Raw genomic sequence first — 24428 nt, forward strand, 5'->3', positions numbered from 1 at the left:
CACCTGAAAAAAGCACAGCTCTCTTTCTGCCTGTCTTTGTGAAAGGTTTTATATGCTGACAGAACACAGGCTGTTACCTTCCTGGCATATTTTCATTTACAGAGTTTCTAGAGATATATTCTAAACATATATTCCTTATTTAGAAAGAGGTAAAAGTTTTGTCCAAAGAGCAACTAGCCACTCTGAATATTTGCCTCTTTCCCCAAGTGTGCTTCTTCACGCTTGCCCAGTTTCCTCTACAGCAACAGTAAAGCAACCAATTCCTATTAAATTGTTGTATTTGCTTTTTGTCTCTTCATCAGGAAATCTCTTCTCTTGGTTTATATGACACGTTTTATGCAAGATAGCATTTTCTTCCCCTCTAAACAAGGGTTAAAAAAATGGCCAGTACAAGACAAAATAAATCAGATCTCTAAATACCTCTGGAAAGCCAGATTCTTCCTCTGACACCTTAAAGCTTCATCTCTGGCCATGGCCTAGCATATCTCCACTGTGCTTGTTTGCTTACATCCTCCCTGTGTGTATTTTCACCATGAGCTAGAGATTGTCCCACAGGGGAGGTGATGCAACATGCAAGTGCAGCATCCCTTCTGTGACTGGCAGAGCTGTGTTTGTCTCCCCATGCTCCCAGTCTCCACCAGTGATGACTCCAGTTCTGTTTATTGTGGGGAATCAACACAGATCTATTTGCTGTCTAGTAGCCTCAATTCTCCGAGATTACTCCCAACTGTAGGAGTTGTCCCAAAACATCTCCACTGCGGTGACTGCGTTAGCCAGCACCTCTTTGAAGTGCAGGCTCCAGGTGATTGACTTCCAAGTAAGTGGAGCTGAATGGGTTTAGGCAGATTAACATTCTAGCGGTGAGTGGCAGTCATTCCAGGGAGCTAAATCAAATTCTCAAGTGCTCATTAGCAACAGGGAAAAAAAACATAGTTTGAGAACATAAAAAAGCAGCGCATAATGGAGAGATTTGGAGGAAGCTGTTTTCTTCATTAGACTTTTTCATTGATGGCCATCTCCTTTAAACACCGGGTCATGTGGCACTGCTGCCTAGCATTTTTTTTATAACACAAAGCATGAAGGTGCGGTTGAACCAGGTTCACTCCAAGTTCAGAATCAGCCTGGGAAGGTGTGTGTCGCACAACATGCATTAGCAATACTGTATTTCAGCAGCAGGGTGAAAATTGCTGCAGCTGCCATTTGCTGTCCAGTGTTAGAAGGAGTATTAAACGCCCCTGAGAAACAAAATAAAAGCCTGCTGTGATGATTTCACTTGGGTCATCCAGGGCACTGCGTGTGCTCATAATAATTTGTCTGTTTGGAGTGTCCTAATAGGACATAATTGCATAAATTGTCATGTGGGGGAGGTAGAGAGGATGTTCACTGCTTAGCAATCCAGACTAGAAATACTGCTCTGGCTCAGGGCATGCAGGGACAGCGGTTTCACCGCAGGGTTGTAAAGGTGCGTCACTGCTAGCCATGTCCAAACAACATGCTGCTGATATCTATGCAGCACTGAAAAGCGTTGTGCCTGGTTCCTGGTGCCCTCAGCAGCCACCCCATGCACCCCCTGCCCTCCAGCCTCCCCCCCAGCACTGGCCTCAGCTTTGGGTGGCCCATGGAGCAAGCATGAACCATGGGCCTGAGCCTTACCAGTGAGTGGAGTAGTTTACATTAATTAAAAATATTTACTGTTTTTTCTTAAGCTTGTTTTCCCAGAGTTCTTGGAGTTGTGCAAACAGATTTTTTTAGTTTAGGCAACAGCACTGCAAAAGTTCACCTGTTCTCACTAAAAACATAGTAAAAGGCATAACCAGGAAAGTTTGAAATGATTTACAATTTGTTCTATTGAAGTAAAATCAGCTCTAACTGGTTAAGGTTTTCTATGCCCAGTGCAGTGTTGGGGAAACCCCAATTACTTTTCCCATGTCAGAAACAGCAGAGGCAAATCCTGCCTCATATCTCACTCTTGCTGCTTGGTGCGGTCCTAGAAATATTTTCTCAGCTTCATGCTGAGATAATGAATCTAAAACACGGTGGTGAGCAGACCCTGGGCTGTACCCAGTGTCTATGATGGCCTGAAGGAGAGGAGGGAATCAATGTGGGAGCAGGGACAGCCAGGCCATCGGTGCAGGCTGTGCCTTTCTGTTATGGGCTGGCTATTGGTGGCTGGCTGGGGGTTTTGTAGCATGAACATCTGTACGCACTCAAGGGATAACTATTGAGATAGAAAGCCACGATGTGTTCAAGCTGCACTGGTATAGTCTCATGCTTCTGCAACCCAGTCACATAATGTGAATCAGATTTGGATGCCTGATGGAAAGCCTAGCAGAGAAGGACCTGGGTGTCCTGGTGGGCACCGAGTTGAATGTGAGCCTGCAAAGTGCCCTTGCTGCAAAGAAGGTATCATGGGCTGTGGTAGCAGGTCCAGCAGGTCGAGGGAGGCCGTCCTTCCCCTCTGCTCAGCACTGGTGTGGCTGCATCTTGAGTGCAGGGCCCTGTTCTGGGCTCCCCAGAACAAGAGAAGCATGGACATACTGGAGAGAGTCCAACAAAGGGCCACCAAGATGGTCAAAGAACTGGAGCATCTCTCCAGTCAGGAATGGCTGAGAGAGCTGGGCCTCTTCAGCCTGGAGAAGAGGAGGCTTAGATTTAAATCAGGCACCCACAGCAGGCCCTCTGCTCCTGTTCTCTGGGGCTGCATTTCCTTCCCCCCCGTGCCCTCACCTACCCTGGTGCTTGGCGTAAGCAAATCTGAGCCTCTGCACAGAGACACCATTGCCAGGGGGAAGCACAGGGGTACTCTGGTAACGGAGTCACCATGAGGCCTGGAGGCAGTTTGTTGAACATGTTCCTCTGACCAGAACCCACATTTATAATGCTTCTAGAAAGCTTCTTTAGCTGGGTAGGAAAAAAAAAAAAAAAAAAAAAAAAAAAAAAAAAAAAGACAGCAAACAGAGCAAGAGAGCAAGATGTCAGGAAATGCTTTTGCTGACTTGACACAAAAAATATATTTCTTATCCAAAATGACCGAAGAAGCTGAATAAGCCACTTCACCTTCCTTCCTTTCCTCCTCTCCCTCACTAGGTTTTCTGTTTGTGTAAAGGACATTTCTTCAGACCTCTGACAACCTTTCTAGCACTACTCATGTTGTCATTTACTCTCCTGCATAGTCAGCTCCTGGGACTATTCAGAACAGCAGACACCTCTTGGTTTGGCTGCCCCCAGCTGCCAGCGAGGAACCTCGTGTACATGAACCATCACCACCAATGCTGATGGACACAGGTCCCCAGCAGCACCACCTGAGTGTGGCAAAACCTCCTGCTTGGACCCATCACGCACACGTGGTTGTGGCAGAGCTTTTGGTGGTGGGTTTTTCTGGAAGCAGAAATCAAACTCATAGCAAGTCAACTTTTCCTCCTGAGCCTCTCAATCTCTCTGCTATATGTCCTGATAGCTTTCAAGGAGCAATTTTGTGGGTATAAGCCAATTATGCTCAAAAGAACTGCATACTACAGAAATTCTGAAGGAATTCGTGTAATTTCTTCTAGGAAGTGTCATGTATTGCTCCCATGATCACTATAACAAACTGTGATCCTAGCAAAAAAAAAAAAAAAAAAAAAAAAAAAGACAAAAAGTACCTTTGTGTTCAGAATCCTGGTTCTTTGCTAGTGTAAATAATTGTTTCCTTCCCCTCTCCTTTGTATATCTTTCTTCTTCTGAGCCAACACAGGTAAGGAGGTTGGATCCTGTTCCTTATGATATTGCACATCAGGAGGAGTTTCACAAATCCTAATCACATTCATCTGCACAGCCCCACTGAGAGCACTGTGGGCACAAGGCGGTCCCCTGGATCATTATCAACAGGAATGACTAGTGAGCAAGTGTCTGTCAGAAACTGTGTGAATAATCAGTGTTCTTTTTAGGCAGGGAATGCACCGGATGATCTCCCAAAGTCCCTTCCAGCACTCTGAATATGTGATAACATGAGGAGAAGAGGACCCCAGCTTGGTTTTCTAAGTCTGCTGTTTGCAGGACTCCACATATCAGCTAAGGAAAAAAGCATCCTTTTGCCTGCAAGCAAAATTCATTGATAGGTGTGCAAAATCCCATTGCTGTACTCCCAAATAAAGCTGTCACTTTATGTCAAATTTTCAGAAATATTTAACAATTTTCTTCCAAAGGATTACCACATTTTACTTTAACTGTGAGGCTTTTTTCTAATGACAGGTTCCTTGTTCAAGATAAAGCTTTTTTGTAACAGCTGTAATGTATGAGCTTGGAACTGGAGCCTGGAAGGCAGCAGCCGTCCTTCTGCATTGTTAGTTTAGAGAAAAAAAAATGTTTTGTTAGAATTCAACCCAATGATGCCCTGTAAAATGATTATTTTCTTATGTGCTTCATTGGAAGAAAATCCATATTAGAGAAGAATTAAATTCTAGAGATTTAGGTAAAACAATTTTCAGCATTACTCTTCTTTCTATTTTCCACAAGAAAACTAAGAACAAGTACACACTTTAATGAAAATTTCATTTTTGAATAAAGATCCTCATTTCTAAAGGAGAAACAAATATTTCACTCCATGAAACTTTGCTTACTGATGGTATGAACAGAAGTGTGATGGTGCTAAGCTGGAGCTGCTGCAGCATGGTCAGGTGTGTGCCCAGGTGGGTGCTGTGCCTTGATGTCGGGGCAATACCTCCCCTGCCGCTCCTGGCAGCATCAAGGACTATTTAAGCTGAGTTCAAAGACTTTACTTGAACTGCATTTGGCAGTGCTTATGTGATTTTCTCTGTTGCCTAAAGTTCAACTTGTACTAAAGGTTGTACTAAAGGCATGGTAGCAGGTGAAGGAACAGGTACTTCTTGGAGTTCTCTGGGTTTTTGTGTTGTCTGTTTGCAACCTTTCATGGATGCTCAAAGCACAGCTCTTGTTGTCTCCACTTGCTCACGTAATATCTGTTACTGTTTTCACTGCAAAGGGTCTATTATTTCCATTGCCTCCAAATTAAACAAGTGAATTTTGAGGTAAAATGGGGCTAGATGGATCTGTCTGGGGAAAAAAAAAAAAAAAGAAAAAAAAAAAGGAAGTGAAACATGGTCCAAATTACAGAAGTAGAAGAAAAAAATAGAGGGAAGCAAAGCACAGTACATCTCAGAAGGAAAAATAAAACAAAATGAAACAAAGCAAAACAAAAATACCATTGGCATTGTAGTAGTAAGCGCTGCTAACAACACTGCCATGCTCACTGGTGTGAGCGGAGGCACCTCTGACTCAGGGTGCCCCACGTTCCTCTCAGTCTCTCTTGCTTAAATTCTGTCTATAATGCCAGTAGATGTTTTGGCTTTGTCAAAGTTATTATTAACAAACCACTAATTACCAAGCTAATACCATTTAAAAAAGCAATTAAGGCCTATAAAATTCATATAAACTCTCTGTTTTTGCAGGAGCAGTTTGGCAGGGGTGGTGGAGTCCATTACCTTCCCGGCTCGCTTCCAAGCAGTGTAAGTCATCAGGACTGTGCTGGGAGGGGAGCTGGGAGATTGGTCGTGGCAAGATAATAAGAGGTAGTTTTTAATTTGTGTTTGATTTCCTAGATGAAGATGTTCAACTACTGAGCACTTCGATTAGTATTAGGACTGCAATAACTAAGCTGAAGCAATTCCTCCTGATCTAGGTTTCTTTCTGGTTGATTTAATGAACACATATAAATGCTAATCTGGTGAATGAATACAGATGAGTTAGTACTGGCTTCTTTCTGAACTGCTGGGTTAAATGTAAACCCCTTGACCTCATCATCTTTGTGTATCCACTATACATCTGCCTGTGGTGCACCACTTCACCACCAGGACCAAAAGAACAATGTATGAAACAATGCTTCTGCCAAAGTAGCACCACATTCATTGGTAACAGGCAATTTTAGGGCACACAAATTTATTTGTTCTCTTGCTAAGACTGCTTTCTCTCCTAGAAAGTCATGTTAATCATGCTGTCAAATATTTTTTCAGGGTTTCTGATGGGAAAACCTAGAGAAGAGCTCATGGTTATCATTATCCCTAATAGAGCTTGTCCTGCAGGAGACCTGGAGGCATTAGGTCATGGATCGGGTGCTATGCAACATGCTGCGAAATGTGGATCACATCCCGTGTTTTTCCCCATAGATTTTATCTTCTGAATAGAAAGTGCCTTTTTCCTTCGTCAGTCTTCCTCAGGACAGAGTACTTGACTGGACTCAAAATGTTATACGAGAATTACCTTTTTTGTTAATATTTACATTTATACAGAAGTCAGACCAATGATGTCCATGACACTGCTTCTGACTGTGCCACAAATTCTTCCAGTTACTGTGTATGTGTAATCAATAGTTTTACTTTGATCTTATTATGTATGATTTGATATATACAATCCTCATCATTGCTTCCAGGTTTATTAAAGGACAGTGAATTGCTTTGAACAATTACCCAAGTCTAAAATAATGTGTGAGTATTCATGGGCTGTGGTTTTTGTTTATGTATATACAGCTTGCAGTTTTCACACTGGCTGAGTGTATTTCACTTTTATGCTACACGTTTTTAATACATTTTCAGCCACAGAGGATTTAATTCCACTTTACAGCAGTCTTGTCTGAACCCTCAGATTAAGCTGAAAAGGTGCTGGGAAATATTGAAAAAGAGGAAAAAAATAGAAACGTACAGATGCTCATCATTAGCTAACTGCAGGATGCTACAAAAAAAAAAAAAAAAATAAACTGGAAAACATTTTTTGTATAAAGTCATACATCTGTATAGTACTGTTCATCTTTTCATCAGTGTACAGGGGTGGTGAGCTAGGGGTCTTCTTTCAGTACTGGGACAAGACACAGTGTGCTGTTGTGATATAATCATGACCATTGTATTCTCACATGTTCAATTGTAAAATAATTGCCATCAAATGGTTTGGAGACTGAAGTTGGAGGTACAAAACATTTCAAAATCAGATGCAAACTGTTTCTTTGTATTTTTATATGGGCAGGTGGAGACAAAGCAAAACAGGATTTCAGTGCCCCTCAGAGTACCCCTGCCAGAGCTAGTCACTCTCCCCAGGCTTCAAGCTGGCTTGACAAGCAGAGTGTTTTCAGCTGGGCTATACCTGATTTGAGACAGCTTGCTTGTTCTGTGCAAATCCGTTTCTAACAATGGCTTGTGGTACAATTTGCTCTTCAACGTCATATATATTGTTTTTGCAGTTCTTGTTTGTTTTGTGGAGGAAAAAAAAAAAAAAAGAGAGAAAGAGAACAGAGAAACTGTAGTGAGGTTGAAAATTTCCCTGTCATACAGCCTTCTGTCGCTGCTTAGCATCAAGGTGTGTGGATATTTTGTCATGTCTAGTCACTCCATCCATACCCACTGCTGATGCTTGGCTCTCCCAGCAGCCTGCTCCCTCCTCCCCTCCTGCATGACCAGTGTGTGATTTGTGTGCCCCAAGTGAATATTTGAAGGAATTACTGTAAAGGGAGTTAGATCTCATGGTGATGTGTCACACCTGCCACTCTTTCTTGAAGGTGGTTATCAGAGGCTTTCATCCCCGCGTGATGCCTGGTAATAGAAAAAAGAGCAGGTTCCACATTTAAATATCACCACAGAACTGTGCTGAAAGCCAAGGTAATGATAATTTCCTGCTGAAATTCATCTCTGGGCATACATCCTTCATATGAATGTCATTCTAGGGTGCTTGGGTGGACTGGAGACCACCCAGCTCAGGAGATGTGGGCTGATACACGGGACAGACAGGGAGACACTTTGCCCTGTGCAGCAGTGCAGGTGGATAGTTGTACCCACAGCCTGCAGAGGGGCCTTCTGGTGTGCTATGATCTCTTGCTGCAAGTGGAGAAACAGTTTTATGATCATTTGGTTTCAGAAATCATGCATTTTTATATTCTTGCAAGTAATCTGAATTGCAATAAATGTTCCCGGCTTCATCGCAAAAGCTAATTTAAAAAAAAAAAAAAAAAAAAAAAGGAAGAAAAAAAAAGAACCTTTTAATATTAACATAAGGTTCGTGTGGGATATATATCCCCTGTATCTGGATGACCTTCCTGTTTCATGGGCCCGTTTTCCTGCTGTACAGCCCTGCTGCCTGCATGTGCACAGGCTCTGTGTGCAGTACGTGTCCCCGTTCCAGAGCGCTTCTCTCCATCCGAGAGTGGAAGGGGTTCGGCTCTCATTATTTTTGAGTCACTGAGTCAATTGCCTGTACTTTTTCTGCTAACCACCCGTGACTATTATGGGATGTGTGTGAACACCCCCTGCCTCCACAGGCGCAGACCTTCCTCCTCCTTCCCCTGACCTCTGCACAAGCTCACACCCACTGAGCACACAAGTGTGTGCATGTGCTGTGGCAATACCTGCAGTTGTCTCGGGGCCTCTTGTTCTGGGAGACAGAAATTGTGAAATTAGGCAGCTTCTTTTGTTTTCTTTTCCCCCTTTGCAGGGATTAATAAATGGCTGAATTCTTCTTGGCTTGATTTTTTTTTCTGTTCTTAGAGCTTGCTTCAGTAAATAACGATAATTTCCTGCTGAAATGCTTCTGCTGCACTTTGCCTGTTTCACTTCCCTTCAAAAAGAAGTGACTGCAGAGTAAACACCAGACCAGTGCTCAGCACGCCTCTTAACCAGGGTTAAATCTAACCACATCGCCTTGTGATTTGACCCAGCTCCTGATTTCACCAGCTACAGCTTCCAGCTTCGAGCTAGAGAAAGGTTTATTAGTTTTAAAGACTGCGCCCAAGTTTTAGGCTATGTATGTTCAGCTTTTCACAAGGCAGAATAAATCTCCAAGATCCTTTGTGCAAACTACCTGCTCTTTTCATCTGGGAAATTGAAAGAGGAGCAATGCTACCTTCAGAGGCTTTTATCAGAGTATTTTCAGGCTCTCATTTTATTGTAAGGACTGAAAAAAATGTTCCACATATGTGAGAGTGCTCAGCATAAAAACACCAGCAAGGGCATTACTCTTATTTCTGTGCTGGAAGAGGTTTGTGGAAGCGCAGAGCTGCCTTTCCTCCGGAGCTCCACTAAAAGCAGGAGGGACAAGGAGCAGCCGCGTGCTGCAGCTCCCTCCAGGGCTGAGGTTAGAGGTGCAGCGAGGGTTATCTAAGGGCATGTTTATGTGGAGCAGAGGTGTACCATGCACAGGGCCCTTTTAGGGAACTAAAATGCCCTAATGTGCCTCTCCAGCTCCGGGGCCCCCCAAGGAGCATTTGGTGGCTGAATGCAGCAGGAGCACATACCTGCCATGCCCACTCCCCTGGGGTGAAGGGCTTGTGTCAGAGATAAAATAGAGCTGCTCCTATCAAAGGCACTGCAGCTTGCTCAGTGAAGAATTTAAGAAGACACCTGTAGCTTTTCTTACTTTTAGCTTGGAGAATGTATTTGTTAACATGGGGTTAGCTGTAGCTCTTTTCCTCTCATACGTGAGGAAAAGAGATGAGACTTTTATCCTACCCATGAACTCTTTCTGAGCAGACTCTTCCATGCAAGTCTGTGATGTTGTTTATGAAATTATGTGTCTGGATTTGACCTATGAAAGGAAATTCATTCTCAGATTACACTCTTTTGGACACTGGAAACTGATTTGAAGGCCAGCTGGTTTAGTTAGCAAAGGGCATTGTGTCCAGGCCATGACATCTCTGCACATCCCAAGTGACAGGAGTTAGTTAAATAATTTTAGACTGGTACCAGTAGCAAAAAAAAAACAACAAACAAACAAAAAAAAACTGTAAATATGTTTTGAGAAGGAGCTGAGCACTGATGATGTTGGGATCTTTGTCAAAAAGACAAACCTTTCACATCTAAACCTGCAGGCAGAGCCAGCTCAAGGTCTTTCAATCATGCTGGCAAGTAGATGATTTCTGGCCATGCTGGGCTCAGCAAGCTGATGGGACAGAAGAGAGGGTGGTCACGGGAGGAGACCAAAGATCCATGAGGGTTTCCTTGGGCTCTGTCTTTCATTTCACTGCCCTCCTCACAAGCTAACCCTCTATTCTCATCTCCTCTTCCCCAGAAATGGGGTTCCAGGGAAGTGCAGGAGGATGCACCTCTCTGCAGCACTGGAATTGTTCAGGGCTCCAGGCTCTGGAGGCCAGAGGTAGGATTGGGTATTCCCTTGCTCCCACAGCTCTTCCTTCTCTTCTTCCAGCATCACCAAGGTAAAGAACCTCCCATTCACCTAAAAAAAATGTAGTCTGCTCCCCTGTCTATCTACTTTGCCTATATACATTTGGTGTTGTCCACATAAATGCTTCTCCTAGACAGAAGACAAAATGTCTATGGGCTTCCAAGCTGGACTTCTCTGGAAGAAATATTGCTGTGTCTCCAGCATACTGAGATCTTTTGCTTAGGAAACACAATATTTCACAGACTATTTTCAAACATGCTTGTCCTCCAACCCACAGCTTTAAATCTGAAAAAAAGCAAAACCCTCCAGGATTAAATACAGAATTAATTGCAGACTGCATCTGCTTACTGAATTGTGTACAAATATTTAACCTGTAATCATACACTAGGAAACACTTTGTGTACCAAAACAAAAATATAGAATTGAAATAGAGGCTTTTTAACCTTATAATAATAATAATTATTATTATTACACAATAATAGATATTCCTTACCTCGCCAATCAGTTTTCTCTTCTTTAGAACCATTTCATTTCTGGGTAACACACCTTGCACTTGTGTTTTCCATGGTTTCCCCCTTAGTAAAACAAACAAACAAACAAACAACCTGTAGGGGGGTTCATAATCTCCTGAATGAACTGCAGCCACCAAACTTTAAACAAGTGGTTTCTTGCTGCAGCAAGGTCAGCTCTTGGCAGTGGTGATAAACTGTAAAATATTTATTGCACAGCTGATACCACAATAAGCCCTGTTCAGAAGGAAACATTACCAACTGGGATAACCTCCCCCCAAAAACCACTATCCCTCAACTTCGGCTATTCATTGCCAGAAATTTTTGATTGCCTTTTTAAGATCAGTTTTGGAGGACACCTTCCTTGATCAAATGCTGTTGCCTTTAAAGATTAGTGCTAGCGGCCTAATCACACTGCACTTAGCTTAATTTGCTTTGCTATGGACTCATTAAATTCTTTTCTTTCGGTTAGAAACCCCACCATGGCTTGGCAGAGGAACAGGAAATCTCTGCTGGGTGCTCCAGGGCTGTGACTGCTCTTTCGTTTTAACCCACAGTCTGGAAGGTGCTGCAGCAAATTGTGGCTGGATCGCTCTTCCCTTCCTATGTAAAGAGCTCACAAGCATTTAAAACACTTTGTCAGCTGAACAGAGAGGGAGAAAAATTACTCTGATGTAAAAATGGCTCAGACTGGTGGTAGATCAATTAGATCAATTAGACCTGATGTTTAATTTTAGATTAAACCTGAAATTAGATTAGACCTAAAACCTCCAGTGGTAACAAGCTCTACAACTGATGATACTCAACTCAAGGATTCTTTCATCCCATCCCACCTTGCGATAGATCCAGCACTTGGTGGTCAAGGAGAGGCTTTCCTGAATGGCTGCTGTCATCTGGATGGATGATGTACACTGAGAAAGAAAAGTGAGCTTCAAACACTGGGCAACACTTGCTGCTTCTTTGAACTGGGCTCTGTGGATCTGAGTACAGTAAGAAATGCTCTACCTATCACCACCAGCACTGGATCTTTGTGGAGGTTTGGCATTACTGCTCAGAAATGGTTGTTACTGCAAGGCCTGGAAACCCCTCAGACAGCTGTGTGCAGACCTGTCGTGGACACCTGTGCACCTGCCAAGGTGTGCAGGGAGATGTCAATGGAAAGCGTTTGCTGCATTTTCTGTAATATTGATTAATTTAAAACAAAGTCTCTCATTTAGAAGAAATAATCTGCAGATGTTGGCAAAGAAGAACTTCTGCCAGTAATGCCTATTTTGCTCCTCTGAACAGAGCAAATGGAGCATAAGCTGTCTGTACAGGAGGTGGATTCCCAGGGGAATTTATGGGCAAATTTATCAAATGAAAACACTGTAGAAAAGCCTTGCTTCTGGACAAATGGGCCCTGTTTTTAAGGATGGTGATGCTAGAATACTTTAGAGAATTTTCTACCACTGAGCCCCTCCGTTTGCTTTTCTGGATTATTTTCCCTTAAAGAATGTAACTGCCTGAAATATTTGAGGCTAATGTTGAATTCTCATTTCAATTAAAGTACTTGATGGCGATTTCCCTCCTGATTATTTGCTCACCAATACTGGTAAATTCTGATAGATTTTTTTATACTTGCCACATTTGCAAAATCTGGAATTGCATCCCTTTGGCAACTTTTGACTTATGATAGTTTGGAGGGAACACGCTGCTAACTTGAACTTTGCAGTATCTGGCTCTTTGGCTTCGTTACACCAACAGTGGTTTGGTTCTTCAGTTCCTGCTTAAAGCGAAACTCTCTTAGGTAGTCAAGTGTGGTTCGCTCAGGTAAAACCAATGGGATTTTCCCTACTGTAAAAAAAAAAACAGAGCACAATTAGATAAATATCTGTTTGGAAGGACAAACTCCTTTCAAAACAACATTTAGGTTACAGAACAGTAATAAAGCAAGATATTGTATACTCAACCCTGGATATTTCTTTTCAAAATTAAGAAGAATTAAGAAGAATTCTTAATTCAGAATTCATAAGAATTAATTAAGAATAAAAAGAAATATTTTAAAAATTATTCGGAATTATGAAGAATGAATTTATTTCACTAGCTTTTATCCCCATTTTTACTGATTCTTTAAAGATTTAACTTTCAGGACTGCCAGTCTACTGTTTGTTAGGGGCTTGCGTTGTCCTGCTGTCCTAGATTAAGATCCTCTGTCCAGTCAGAAATTACAGAAATTAACTTGGGGGGGAACAACAACAACAAAACAGCTGCAGAAACGTCCTCCACAGGCAGACAAGCAGATGAAGAAGATTTTAAGATCACTGCTGATGGGAACTGTTGATCTGTTAAGTATTTGCATATATACGATTAAACATTGTCTGTGCTAGGCTTTCCAACAACAACAAAAAGAACTCTATTTGAACAAAAGTCACCTAAGCTGAAACCCTTTTTTTTTTTTTTTTTCCTCGCATGACAATGCAAGCAGGAATTACTACTTTTAAAAAAATCCGATGGTGTGTGCTTCCTGTTCCAGTTTGTTTAGTCACTCGTCTGAATTAGATCTCTGTTGGTTGGTTTCATTTACTATAAACAGGTCTTGTGCTTTGTTTCAATACATCAAAGCCCATAGCCAGGCGCAGACAGGTAATGTAAAAGGGGGTGAGAAAGTTTACAGCCTTGCTTCATTGTTTCTCTAAGTATTCAAGACAACGGTCAGAGGGATCAGACAGAGGTTAAAAGAAGGCTTGGCTGCTTTTTTTATATACTAGTTTCCCTTTTGTTCCTTTTCTAGAAACCAGATGTAACTTTAGGTCAGAAAAGGGTAAAATGAGGCACATGCTTGACCGCTGCTTTGGGGTGACTGGAGCAGAGAAACCTGTAGGCTTCACCCCTTGCTATGCTAACTCCAGCGATGCTGTCCTTCAGGTGAGTACAGACGGTTTGCTTTCCCTTCAAATCTCATCCACCCCAAGGACACAGATGACCGAGGAGGGTATTTTCTCTTGCCCAACACTAGTGTGGAAAAAATAAAATAAAAAAAAAAATCACTGGCTTAGCCCTTTAAAGATAAAAGGGAATTGCTCCCTCCCACAGTATTTTTAGTAAAGCTGCTCTGAAAGTTTGCTTCCTTCCAGCCTTTGCATCTCTACAGGTTTCCCTCTCTCTTTTTTTTTTTTCTTTTTTTTTTTTTTCCTTCTTCCTTTTTTTTTTTTTTATCTGCCCTCCTAAAACAACAGGAATGCTGCACTGGCCCTCCGCCAGCAAAGGCTCAGCGAGCAGGGTAAAATTTCAGTTCAGATTTACGGGAAGGTGTTGGGAGTAAAAATCTGGTTCGGTGAGTTTAAGGCAAGGGAGTAGCCAAGAGACAACCTTGCTACTGTGAGCGCAGGGAGAAAGGGAGGAGGAGGAGGAGGAGGTAGGGGGGACAAAAAGAAAAAAAAAAAAAAACCCCGACCCATACTGGGGGGGAGATACCAATTTTTCCTCTCTCGGAGTTTCGGCGTGCTGCTGAGCTCCGGCAGCGCTATCAGGGCTGCAGGCTGGAAGCGGGGCGTGCGAGCGCAGCGCAGCGCAGGAATGTGCGGCTTAGGGCAGAGGCTTTGGCTGAGCCACTGCTAATCGCACGGCTTTCTCCCCACATCGGACTTCTCAAAAACTCTTAAAAGAAAAAAAAAAAAAGTTGCATAGAGCCAAGAGAGGAGGTTAAGGCTCGGAGAGCGGTTGCTCTGAGTGGCAGCGTCGTGGGGAGTTGCTCAACCCTCCTCGCGTAGCGGTGGGGCAGGAGGAAAAATGCGTTAGGTCGCTGCCCCGAAGCTTGGCCTTTCCGTGCATGGTGCCGAGAGCGGCTGCGGGCGCACCGGGGCTCCAGGTAGGTGCCGTCCCTTTCTGGTTTGCTCTGCTGTCCCTCTGTCCTTCTGCCAGGGTTTGTTCTTCTGCAATTGGGTTGGCAGTATAATGGGACAGAAGTTTGCTCAGAAAACACGTTTTGAACCTTTTTTTTTTTTTTTTTTTCTGGGGGGTGGGGGATGAAACCGAGAGGACTGCAGGGATTGCGAGTGAAGTTTTTGGTGGTCCTTTCCGAGTGAGAGCTTTTTTGTGCGCTGTAGCCACGGCTCTGCGAGCAGATGACAGATGAGAGGCAGAAGCAAATATTAACTAAGAAAGTGAGAAGTCATCTGCAGGTTTGAAACTTTTAATTGAAAGGTGTACATTTCTCTGCATCAACACAAAATTACAGTGTGATGTGCCTAATGTCTCTGCAGTAAATTTCAGAAGGAATATTTCGTTTGTTTGGCTGTTTCTTACTTTCAACACTCAAAACGCTGCCGTTTGTGCAGCAGGCAGTGGTGACACAGCCCTGAGAGACGTCAAATGGGCTCAGAGATAGGCTGCTGTCTGGGAGCCTGTTACACACCATTAGCATAAGAATGGGATCTTATCTTGGAGAAGTTTCTGATGACCGTTTGAAATACATGTATCAATCCGGAGGTCAAGCCTCTCCTTTGCTCTGAAAGTAGGTGATTAGATGAGGCATGCCGGGGGCTCCTTATCCGCGTTATAAGAAATAGCTGGTGAGGGGTTTTTCGGGTTTTGTTTCAGAGGGAAAGCTGCACAGCTCACTTCGCTGTAGGAATTTAAAATCAAACTTTGTGCTAAGACAGGTCGGGACCTAACAGACCGCAAAATCCCTCCTGAATGTTCCCAGCACAGTGGGAGTGCTCTCGCAGCGGGCAGGAGCATAAGAAGGGGCCGCAGAGAGCCGCTTGCAGCCAGCACCAGCAGACTGCCGGTGCCTGTGCGAGCCTTCGAGCCTTCGCAGGGGACAATTTGGGCACGGCTGGGTTTGCATGATGTGAAGAGGGGAACCCAGGTCTTTTATGAGTGGTAGACCAGCAGCGTGGCTGCCACAGGTGCTGTGGTGCAGGGTGAGAGGTCAGCCTTCATGCTCGCCGGGCCTGGCGGGGAGCTGCAGGCCTGTGAGGCAGCGGCAGCCCAGGGGGAAACGGAGATAACGCCGGGAATACGCTGCCGTCCGTGTCCAGCCGGCGCATGCCAGAGCTGCTAAAAGGCTAACAAACTGCTGTCTGGGAGATAAACGACGAGACAAACACTCTCCTTGCACATTTGTTCTCTCTCCCCCACTCCCCTGCCTGCTCTCTTCCCGGGACAGGGATTTTTTTCCTGGCGGAGCTGAGGGCAGGTGCTCGTGGCTCTCATCCCCGTGAGGTGGGACTGGGCTGTCCCTGCACTGCCAGGCACTGCCGTGCCCTGAGACATGGACAAAACACCCAGCCCCGTGCGCTAGGTGTTGTTAAGGGAATGTTTGGAGTCGGCTGGCATGTAAATACAGTCGCTAATCATTTCTGTGTGTCCCTGTGGCAGTCTGGGATGAGAAATCTTTGTTTGAAGTTTTAGAAAGTAAAGGAATGTGCTGCCTCCAATAAACTAGATTTAAAAACATCAAAAACCTTGGAATAAAATTATTTAATATAAGCAGCAGAGCCTGCAGGGAGTAGTGCTTCAGTTGGAGTTTGCACCAGGCTCTGCTTTCAGGGCTCTCCATGTTTTTGGGGTCCTGGTGGCCCAGCTTGGCTTGTGTTGGCCAACATGTTGGTTCCCTGTAGGAGCTCACAACGCTGTTTGAGTGACAAACTCTAGTAGATGTTACGTTACTGTTACAAGAGTAGCAATAATTATAGCTCAACTTTTTCATTCAGACCGCTGCCCTTGGTTATCTGTGCATGATTTCCCAAATCACCAATGCTCTGATTTACTGAGAAATTTAATATATGCGCTGTCTGTGAAGAAATGGTGATAGGTCTCTAAGTTACCAGATTCACTTCCTACTGAAAATTACAGAAATCAATGACTTTAATGGAAGTAAAGATTTGGTTTGCTTCATAGCAGGGAAGTAAATCTGATCGTTTGGCCATGAGGGGACAACCTCCATGCCTGTGTATCAGTGTGTGTAGCTGTCTCCTTAGCCAAGAGGTTTAGATCTCCAAATTACCAATGACCTACACCCACAAACAATATATTGTCAAGTCACTTTGAAGCTTGTTTTGTATGGGGATTTTTAGGTCCAGTTTTCCAGCTTCTGAAACGGATCCTGTGAGCCAGACATTTTTGCATGCCATTTTAGCAGAAGAAAGGACTCTGACCTTTATCTCTCCAGTGAGAGGCCTAAAATAATATCTCTTTCTGTTGTTGTAATTTTTTTTTTCAATAAAATGCTTCTGGGTACACCTAGCTCTTGCCAAGATCAGGAACATCTTCTCATAGCCTTGCAGAGACAATGTAGGCTTTGTATAGCTATGGCTGTTGGGGTTTTGGTGACACAGTAAACTCAACAGAGCAAAGCAACTTCTTAGTAACTGCAAAGCTGACTACCTGGTATGTGAGGGCATTTTTGTCCTTTCCAGTCTTTCATTTGCCATGATTACAAGCAAGCTTTTATTTGAAAAGAAGAGAGGGGTTTTTGATATTTATTTTTTTAAAGCATATGTTTTACAAAACATGCTTAGAGGCTGGATGTTATCTTTTACCTAGCTAGCTCAGAAAGCAGAGACTAAATCAGCATAGATGAGCTTATTAGGCATGGGATGGAAAGAAACTACGAATGCATGAGAAACCTCTGCCATGTGGTATAAAAGAATCATGAGACAACAGTAACTTTCAGCTATTTCCAAAGTAGGCAAGGCTTCAACAACCACTGAAAAATGAAACACTCTCTGTCCTATTCACCACCGTAAGGACCATCAGGAAGCAGAAGCACCACTCCAAGTGACATTGTTCAGGGTTTGTATTTGTGTTTTCGCCTGTGAGTAACCAGTGGATGTGCTTGAGTTTTACCTTGAAATAAAATGAAATACTGCCTCTGCATTTTTGTCTTTTGTCAAAGAAACCTAGTGATATCCACCATGGCTCAGGGTGTAGGTTCAGCCCCAGTAAGTTGAGTTCCTGGTAGAAGGAAAGATGTCATCTATTACTACATGGTCATAGGCCTGGGATTCCTGATTGGGGTATTGCTGCCCCGTGTGTAACCACACTGCCACTGCCGTGCTGGGTTTCTGTATGAAATACCCAGCAAGGGACAATAACTGGGTACGGCATGGGGTGGAGCACAAGGAAATTGTGAGACGGGTCAGTCAGGTGTGAAGTGTGGCTGCTGCTGTGTTATTTCAGCAGCATGGAGGCAATATATTGTATTTCTTAGAGAATGGAGAGCTGGTGCATGGAAGCACAAAGTGAGCAGCTTACTCAGGCATAAGGCTATGAAAATGACTTTTGTAATAGTATTTGGAAGATGAAGCAGTAGGTTGAGATTGCAGTTATGTAAGTCAGAGAAAAGGATGTTGGTGCTACTGAGATAATGAGAGGGTTAGACCCCGGAGAAGAGTTTTAGCTATGAGGGTGGGTAGAACAGGCAACATCTTGGACATGGAAGCAGAAAGCATCAACAGGTCTTAGCTGTACCTTGAAAGGAAAGGCTGCCTAAGTAAAAATTGCACCCTGCCTGCCAACAGGACAGTAATTCTCATTGAGGAAAGGAGAGAAGAGATTTTGGGTATCCCTTGACAGTGAGGGTGCCTGGCACACTGTTTTATGCGTGTTGAGCTTGGAAGTGTCCAGGCTTTCAGCAGACTGCAGAAAAAGTGGGAGAGGGACATCAGCTGGGCTGGGTATTGATGGGAAAGCAAAGCAAAAGAAATGGAACTATGGGGAAAATTTGCAATTGAACGTGGTAGAGAGAAGAGGGTTGAAAGCAAAAGAGAAGTCATCAGGGCTGATGGAGTGGAAATCACAGGAAGGCTGAATGGTGGGGCATAAAGGGGGAGGCTAATGGATGGTGCTGAATAGGACCACTTGAAGGTTAGTGCAGGGAAAATTCATCAGTGCAGCCTGAGCACTGCATCTCAAATAAACAGTCTTTTTATGAGCAAAAGAAAAGAATCAGGGCAGCAGAGGAAGGGAATACGTGAGACGGACATAACATGACGAGGGGGTGATATGGGTCATCGGCATAAATCAGCAGCAGTGAGAAAGAGGCTTGTGAGAAGAGGAAAATGGAGAATCAAAACCAAAGGAGGAAGGTGGAGGAGCTGGGTGAACGGGAGGCGTCTGCAGGGCAGGGAGGGAGTCAGAAGTGAGGGATCCTTGTAAAGAGACAGAGGGAGGACAGGGGAAAAGATCAACCCACAGGGTACAGTCTGACCCTAGTCAGGGAAAATCTGAGAAGGAGACGCTTCATTAAGGCTGGAAAGCCTTGCTGTTGAAGCCACGAGGAGGTTTTGGGACCTGGAGGGAAGGAAGTATGAAGAGATTGTGGCTAACTGAGGTCTTTAAAGCTGGAATGTGTGCTGTAGGACAGACAGGGCGTGACTGTGGGAGCTTCCCAGGCTGGGTAGGGAGGAAGAGCATGAGCGGGGAAATATGGCACCGAAGGCAAAGAGGAAAGGTAGAGGCGCACACGAATGCACACGCAGGGGCATGTTCTTGAAGTGTTTTTACAGTAAAAGAGCACATTCAGTTCACCTTAATAAAATATTCACATTATTAACGTGACCTTAGGCCATGTCCACGTCATTGTGCGTGCTTTTGGCAGTAAAATTCCTGTTGGCTGTGGATGCTGCAATTTCTCCAGAGTTCATGCACTGGTACCTGCATTCTAACATGAATGCTACTCCTCACGGGCAGCATTTCAGTCATTAGTGCTCCCATTTAAGATAACACTAACAAGGTGCCTGAAGCACACGGGAACATTGCAGCAGGTAAAGCTGCAAGTAGAGAGAGATTTGATGGGCAGGTGTCTTGAAATGGCTGGGACTGAAGTACAAGTTTTGACTCTTGAAGGCTGATTCTGCCCTTTATTTCCTAGCTTTGGGAAGTGGGCACGAACAGACCATGTGTGCTCAGTGGATGGGAAGCTGGAGGTGCTTCAGGTTGGGTCGAGGTGATCTGCACCTATCGTAGCTGCCCTGTGTTGCGTCTTACCAGGTGTTTTTGAAGTAAAGAGAGCAGCAGATGCTGCTGACAAAGTTGTCTCTGTCTTTTCACCCTGACAGCCCTGGGTCACAGCGAGCCCAACACAACACCTACATCCTGCAAGGAAGAGAGAGACGAAGAGCTTCCCATACAAACTAATTGTATTGAGCAATCCTAAACGAAAAGGCTTCTCTGTGCTCTTTCCACAGGTTGAAGCACCAAGTATCATCTTACCTGTGTGAATCCCAGGTCAGGCTGTACATGTACAGAATAAATCTTCCCAGACACCACAGAGGTGTCAGGGGTGTCTGGTACATGGAGAGGGTCTCCATGTACCAGACATGCTTTGTCCCTTTGTTTTTACTCCAACACATGTTTTACCACTGGTGTTTGCAAGTCCTTCTTTGAGGTGCTGAGGAGACCAAAGACAAAGTCTTCCCATGTTTGTTTTTTTCTTCTCTTGAAAATTCTTTTTGTTTTTTAATTATTTTTACTTCCAACAGTACTCCTGTACAAACTCATGTTCCCAGTGAGCAGCAAGACAGACTGACAAACAATATTAGTTTTTCCTGTCTGCTAGCCATATGACTCAAAGTAAGAATATTCCTGCAGAAATTCCTGTGGAAATTCCTGGCCATTCCCATGGCCACCTGCCTTGGGACAGTTTATCCACTCACTCTCTGCTTGATGTAAGGGGCACAGTAGGTACAAACCCCACAGCTCTCAGGGATGCAGAATGAACTGCACTAAGTGCACCTAGGTATTGTTAAATAGGTGGTCTTGGCTTTCTCATCATAAAAGCCCAGGGAAAGTATCTGTTTTGCTCATGGAGCAGTTCCAGAGCTTTCTCTGCCCTCTCTATAGCGTTATCTGGAATTTTTACTGTGGCTTTTTGATTCCTGGCATTGCCATCTAGATCACAGGACAAAAACAAATAAGAATAAAAAGAGGAGTATGCTCTATTTCTTTTGGTATTTCTTCTGCTTCCTTGTGCAAACAGTGGCCTTTCTTACGTGCTGGTATCAATGACCTCTGATTTCAGTGAACTCAGCAAGAGTACTCTGGTAACCTCTATATGTGAGGAGGACAAGCCTTTGGTAAATTTAGCTTTGCAGCTGTTTGGGGAATACCTTGTTTCTTCTAACCAGGTGTAGGCTTCTCTGTATATGCACAGGAAGTATCAAAACAGGTGAGTCTTGGTGTTGAATATTTAATTCCCAAAGCACTGGCCTTCATCTGTCAATGCTTGGTTACCAGCTTTGTCTCTGGTTTAGAGGGAGGTGATCCTGTGGGGACCATTTTTGCCCACTGTGCCGTAGTTTTCCCACCAATAGACCAGAAATACATTTTTTTTCTTCTCTTCTGAAACACTAGACACTATAGGAGACAAGCTGTTAAAGAACACACTGCTTGTATGTGTGAGATGATAGCAATACACCTGCCTCTGGCATGAAGCATCTCTCCCTATGAATTTTCTGGTAGTGTGATTTTTCCAAAAAACAGTGGTGATGTTTTAGTTTTTTTAAAGAAGTACATTGTGTAAAGATACAGGATCTCCAAAGAAAATGAAAGTGAAACCGCTGATTGTGCAATCTACTTAGCAATAGGCAGAATAATAAACCTAGTTTTATGAAAAATGTCATGTATCCAGAGGTCCTTTGTTAAGTCCTAGAAGTTGAGATTTGCACTAAAACTTACCAGTAATAGTGAAAATCAGCTAAAGGAGAGAGCTCACCATGAATACTGTGAGTATTCAAGGCACAGACTGCGTAGGGCAGCCAGTGTGCTGTAAGCTGGGGTGTAAGTTTACATATCTTTGGACACACCTTTGTGTTTTTAATACACAGGCAACTGTATGTTCCTTTTTATTGTACTCCAAAGTAATCAGAAAAGATCCTGCTGTAGCTTGGGAGCCGTAATCATGCTGCCACAGGGTGGCCACAAGGCTATCTGCCCCCCTGTGTGCAGTCGTGCCCTAGGAGTACCCACAAAAGGGTCGGACAAACCCTTCCCAGAGCTACAGCTGGCGCAAAGAGGATCAGATAAGCTTGGCAGTCGTTGTTGTGCAAGCCTCTTTCTGAGCTCTGGATTCAAAGCAAAACTCAGACAAAACCACAGAGCTGAAACTCCTCGGTGGACTCAATCTACAGCGTGCAATAGGGCAGTCAGCATGCAACCCGTACAGCTGACTCACCGCTTCCCCATCCTTCCATGTCCGCCTTCGCCTTCCGGCACGGGCACCAGTTTTTGGGGCCACCACGCTGCTGGGCTGCTCTGCCTGTGTACCTCAGTGATCTTGGGTCCACAGCTGGGCTCCCAGGTCCCAGGCTGGAGCAGGATGGGTGTTGGCAGTGATGCAAAGCAAGGGGTTGCTGAGCCATGGTCTGTGGAGTGCGTGGGCGCAGCCATGCTGGGTCAGAGCTGCTGGTACCATGGAAAGGCAGAGGGGATGAACCTCTTCCCCAGCAGGTCTGGGAATGCTGGGTGACACGGCAGGTGAAGGAGCCAGGCTGTAATTTTCACCGTGTTTCTATACTGTTCAAATCTGGGTTCCAGCTGAGATGCCAAAAAGCAGGAAGGACCCAGCAGCTGCCTTACCTCTGACAAGGGAACGCGTCTCCAGCAACAAACCCTGTAACATGAGCAAAGTGAGAGCAGCATTTTATTGCTCCTTCTACAGATCCAAGCCATTTCTATCACATTTCCTCTTCATCTAATCTTATCTGCTCTGTGTTGCAATCCTTGCTGTGCTTCCCTATTTCCAAATCAAAGCACGATCTCTGCAAAAATCTGAGCGCGACCTCCATTTTGAAACGCGGCCTGCTCCGAACAAAGGCTATCAGTCTGCTAATTCGCTGCTAATCCTTACCTGAAAAGTAACTGATGCCAAAATAATTGCGTTCTCTTGAGAGTGTCAATCACCGTTAGAAAGCTTTCCTCTCGCTTCACGCGTACTATTGTACGTATATGTGCGACTGGGTGTAGAACAAGCCAGACAAGACAAAAACGAAAAGCATACAAATGACTGGTTTTGCAGGAAGAACACCAGCGTGAGGTTTGGGAAACCTGGCTGCAAGTCCCTGCCCCACCACAAAAAATGGTGTGACTGAGTAAACAACAGTGTGGCCAGTTTGCTGGTTGCTGTGGGTATTTCCTATGCCCGTAATTTATTTTTTTTTTCTGCTTGTTTTAAGCCATTGTTTTGATGGGTTGGTTGGACAGCTGTGCTGGGAGAGTCCTGGGGATGGAGGAAGGTGACAATCAAAAAGAAAAATAAAAAGAGATTTAAGCAGGATATAAACCTCTGAAAATTTCCATGCACTTAGCGGAGACTTCAACTTCTAACATCTACCTCCCAGAAAATACTGCTCACACTGAACAAGACTGCAATTGTTGTGGTAGTAGGAGGCTGCCAGGCTACCTGCAGCTGAGCTGGAGAGCAGGGTTTAGGGCATCTAAAGTTAAAGAGAGCCAAGGAAAAGGTGCTGGGGGCTGAGAAGGACAGGCTAGATGGAGGAGCAAGGGAAGGAAAGAAGGAGAAGAGGGGAGCTGGCAGGGGAAGGAGACTGCCTGGAAAAGATGATGGGGAGTTAATAGAAAGAAACTTGGTGAGATAACTCAAATAGAGGTGACCTAGAATTGGTGGCTGAGCAGAGAGACAGCAGCTACAGTAGCTGGGTCCAGCGTGGGGGCTGCAAATGGAGCCCACTGGGCAGGGGGCCCCAGGGACTAGAGGGGCAGGGGTGAGCTTGGGGCACAGGTGGGACATGGATGGGGCTAGGGGCGTGAATGGAGCCCAGATGGGAGCATTTGGGATAGTGAACTTGGGGCTTTCCAGCCGGCAACAAGCCTGGAAAAGCGAAGTGTTGGCTGGGCAGGGGCAATGGGAGAGGGATGGGGCTGGGGCAAGCCCCATGGTCCTATGTTTTTCACCCATTCCCACTGCTGCCAGCAAACCCCAGGCTGGGCTCCTGCCTCCTCGCTGTGATTTGGTCAGTTCCTTCAGCTAGCTGAAATATGCCTGTGGTAAATCGCATGTGCCACCCCTCCGTGTGACACAGACGTCAGTGGGACGCCACATGATGGATTTTTTTTTTAAGTTCACAGGAAAAAAAAGAAAGAAAGAAAGAAAGAAAGAAAGAAAGAAAGAAAGAAAGAAAGAAAGAAAGAAAGAAAGAAAGAAAGAAAGAAAGAAAGAAAGAAAGAAAGAAAGAAAGAAAGAAAGAAAGAAAGAAAGAAAGAAAGAAAGAAAAAAGATTTTAAAAAAATAATAATAAATAAAAAGAAAACACCTCACCAACATAAAAGCTTTGGAAGTTGTGCACAGATACATCCTACTCAGAAAAAGTATAAAGTGTGTAATTCAGACAGTACCAGGTTTATAGACTGCATAATCCTAATTTGCCTTCTGGGGTGTATTTTTATAGCGTGATTATTCTCTTCTGACATTTACTTCTGCAGTGTGGTGTTTTTTTGTTGTTTTTTTTTTTTTTCCAGGGCTCTTGCCTTACACAGTGCATGAGAAGGAGGGTGGTCAGCAAGCAGTTTACTTTACACTTCCTTTTCCTGCTGTTCAGGGTGTACGTTGCTAGTTCTCTTGCACTGCTTCCAGCTATAAAGAGAATGATTATTCCTTGGCTTTTTAAATGGGGTTCATCTCTTTACATTTAATTACTTCACAAATAGTAATGAGCTACTCTGCACAACAGCTATTTGACATTGATTTACTAAAAAAAAAATAGAGTCACAGAAGGTAAATTAAAAAGTTTACCGTAATGCTGAGAGCACAAATTAGGATTC

At 44.1% G+C, this 24428-nt stretch overlaps 1 protein-coding gene and 1 long non-coding RNA gene across 6 annotated transcripts in view; both read left to right on the forward strand.

Moving 5' to 3' along the window:
* The first annotated feature begins 4704 nt into the window (after positions 1–4704).
* LOC106020449 (uncharacterized) lies at positions 4705–6460 on the forward strand. The gene is made up of 3 exons (XR_001195959.5): positions 4705–4858; positions 5448–5504; positions 6009–6460. It is a non-coding gene; the product is annotated as an uncharacterized lncRNA (long non-coding RNA).
* A 6793-nt stretch (positions 6461–13253) lies between these two features.
* Positions 13254–24428, forward strand: part of RBM47 (RNA binding motif protein 47) — a 76768-nt gene continuing 65593 nt past the window's right edge. The window contains exons 1-2 of one of the 5 annotated variants that reach the window (XM_072037692.1): positions 13254–13286; positions 13435–13568. In XM_072037692.1, the coding sequence (XP_071893793.1) occupies positions 13540–13568 (29 nt within the window). In that variant the 5' untranslated portion in view covers positions 13254–13286; positions 13435–13539. Of the gene's footprint in view, positions 13287–13434; positions 13569–13773; positions 14512–24428 lie in introns of those variants that run through there. The other 4 variants (XM_021279425.4, XM_072037694.1, XM_072037693.1 and 1 more) reach the window with 4 other exon arrangements.

This window comes from Anas platyrhynchos, chromosome 4 (assembly GCF_047663525.1).
Source record: "Anas platyrhynchos isolate ZD024472 breed Pekin duck chromosome 4, IASCAAS_PekinDuck_T2T, whole genome shotgun sequence".
Classification (NCBI taxonomy): Eukaryota; Metazoa; Chordata; class Aves; order Anseriformes; family Anatidae; genus Anas; species Anas platyrhynchos.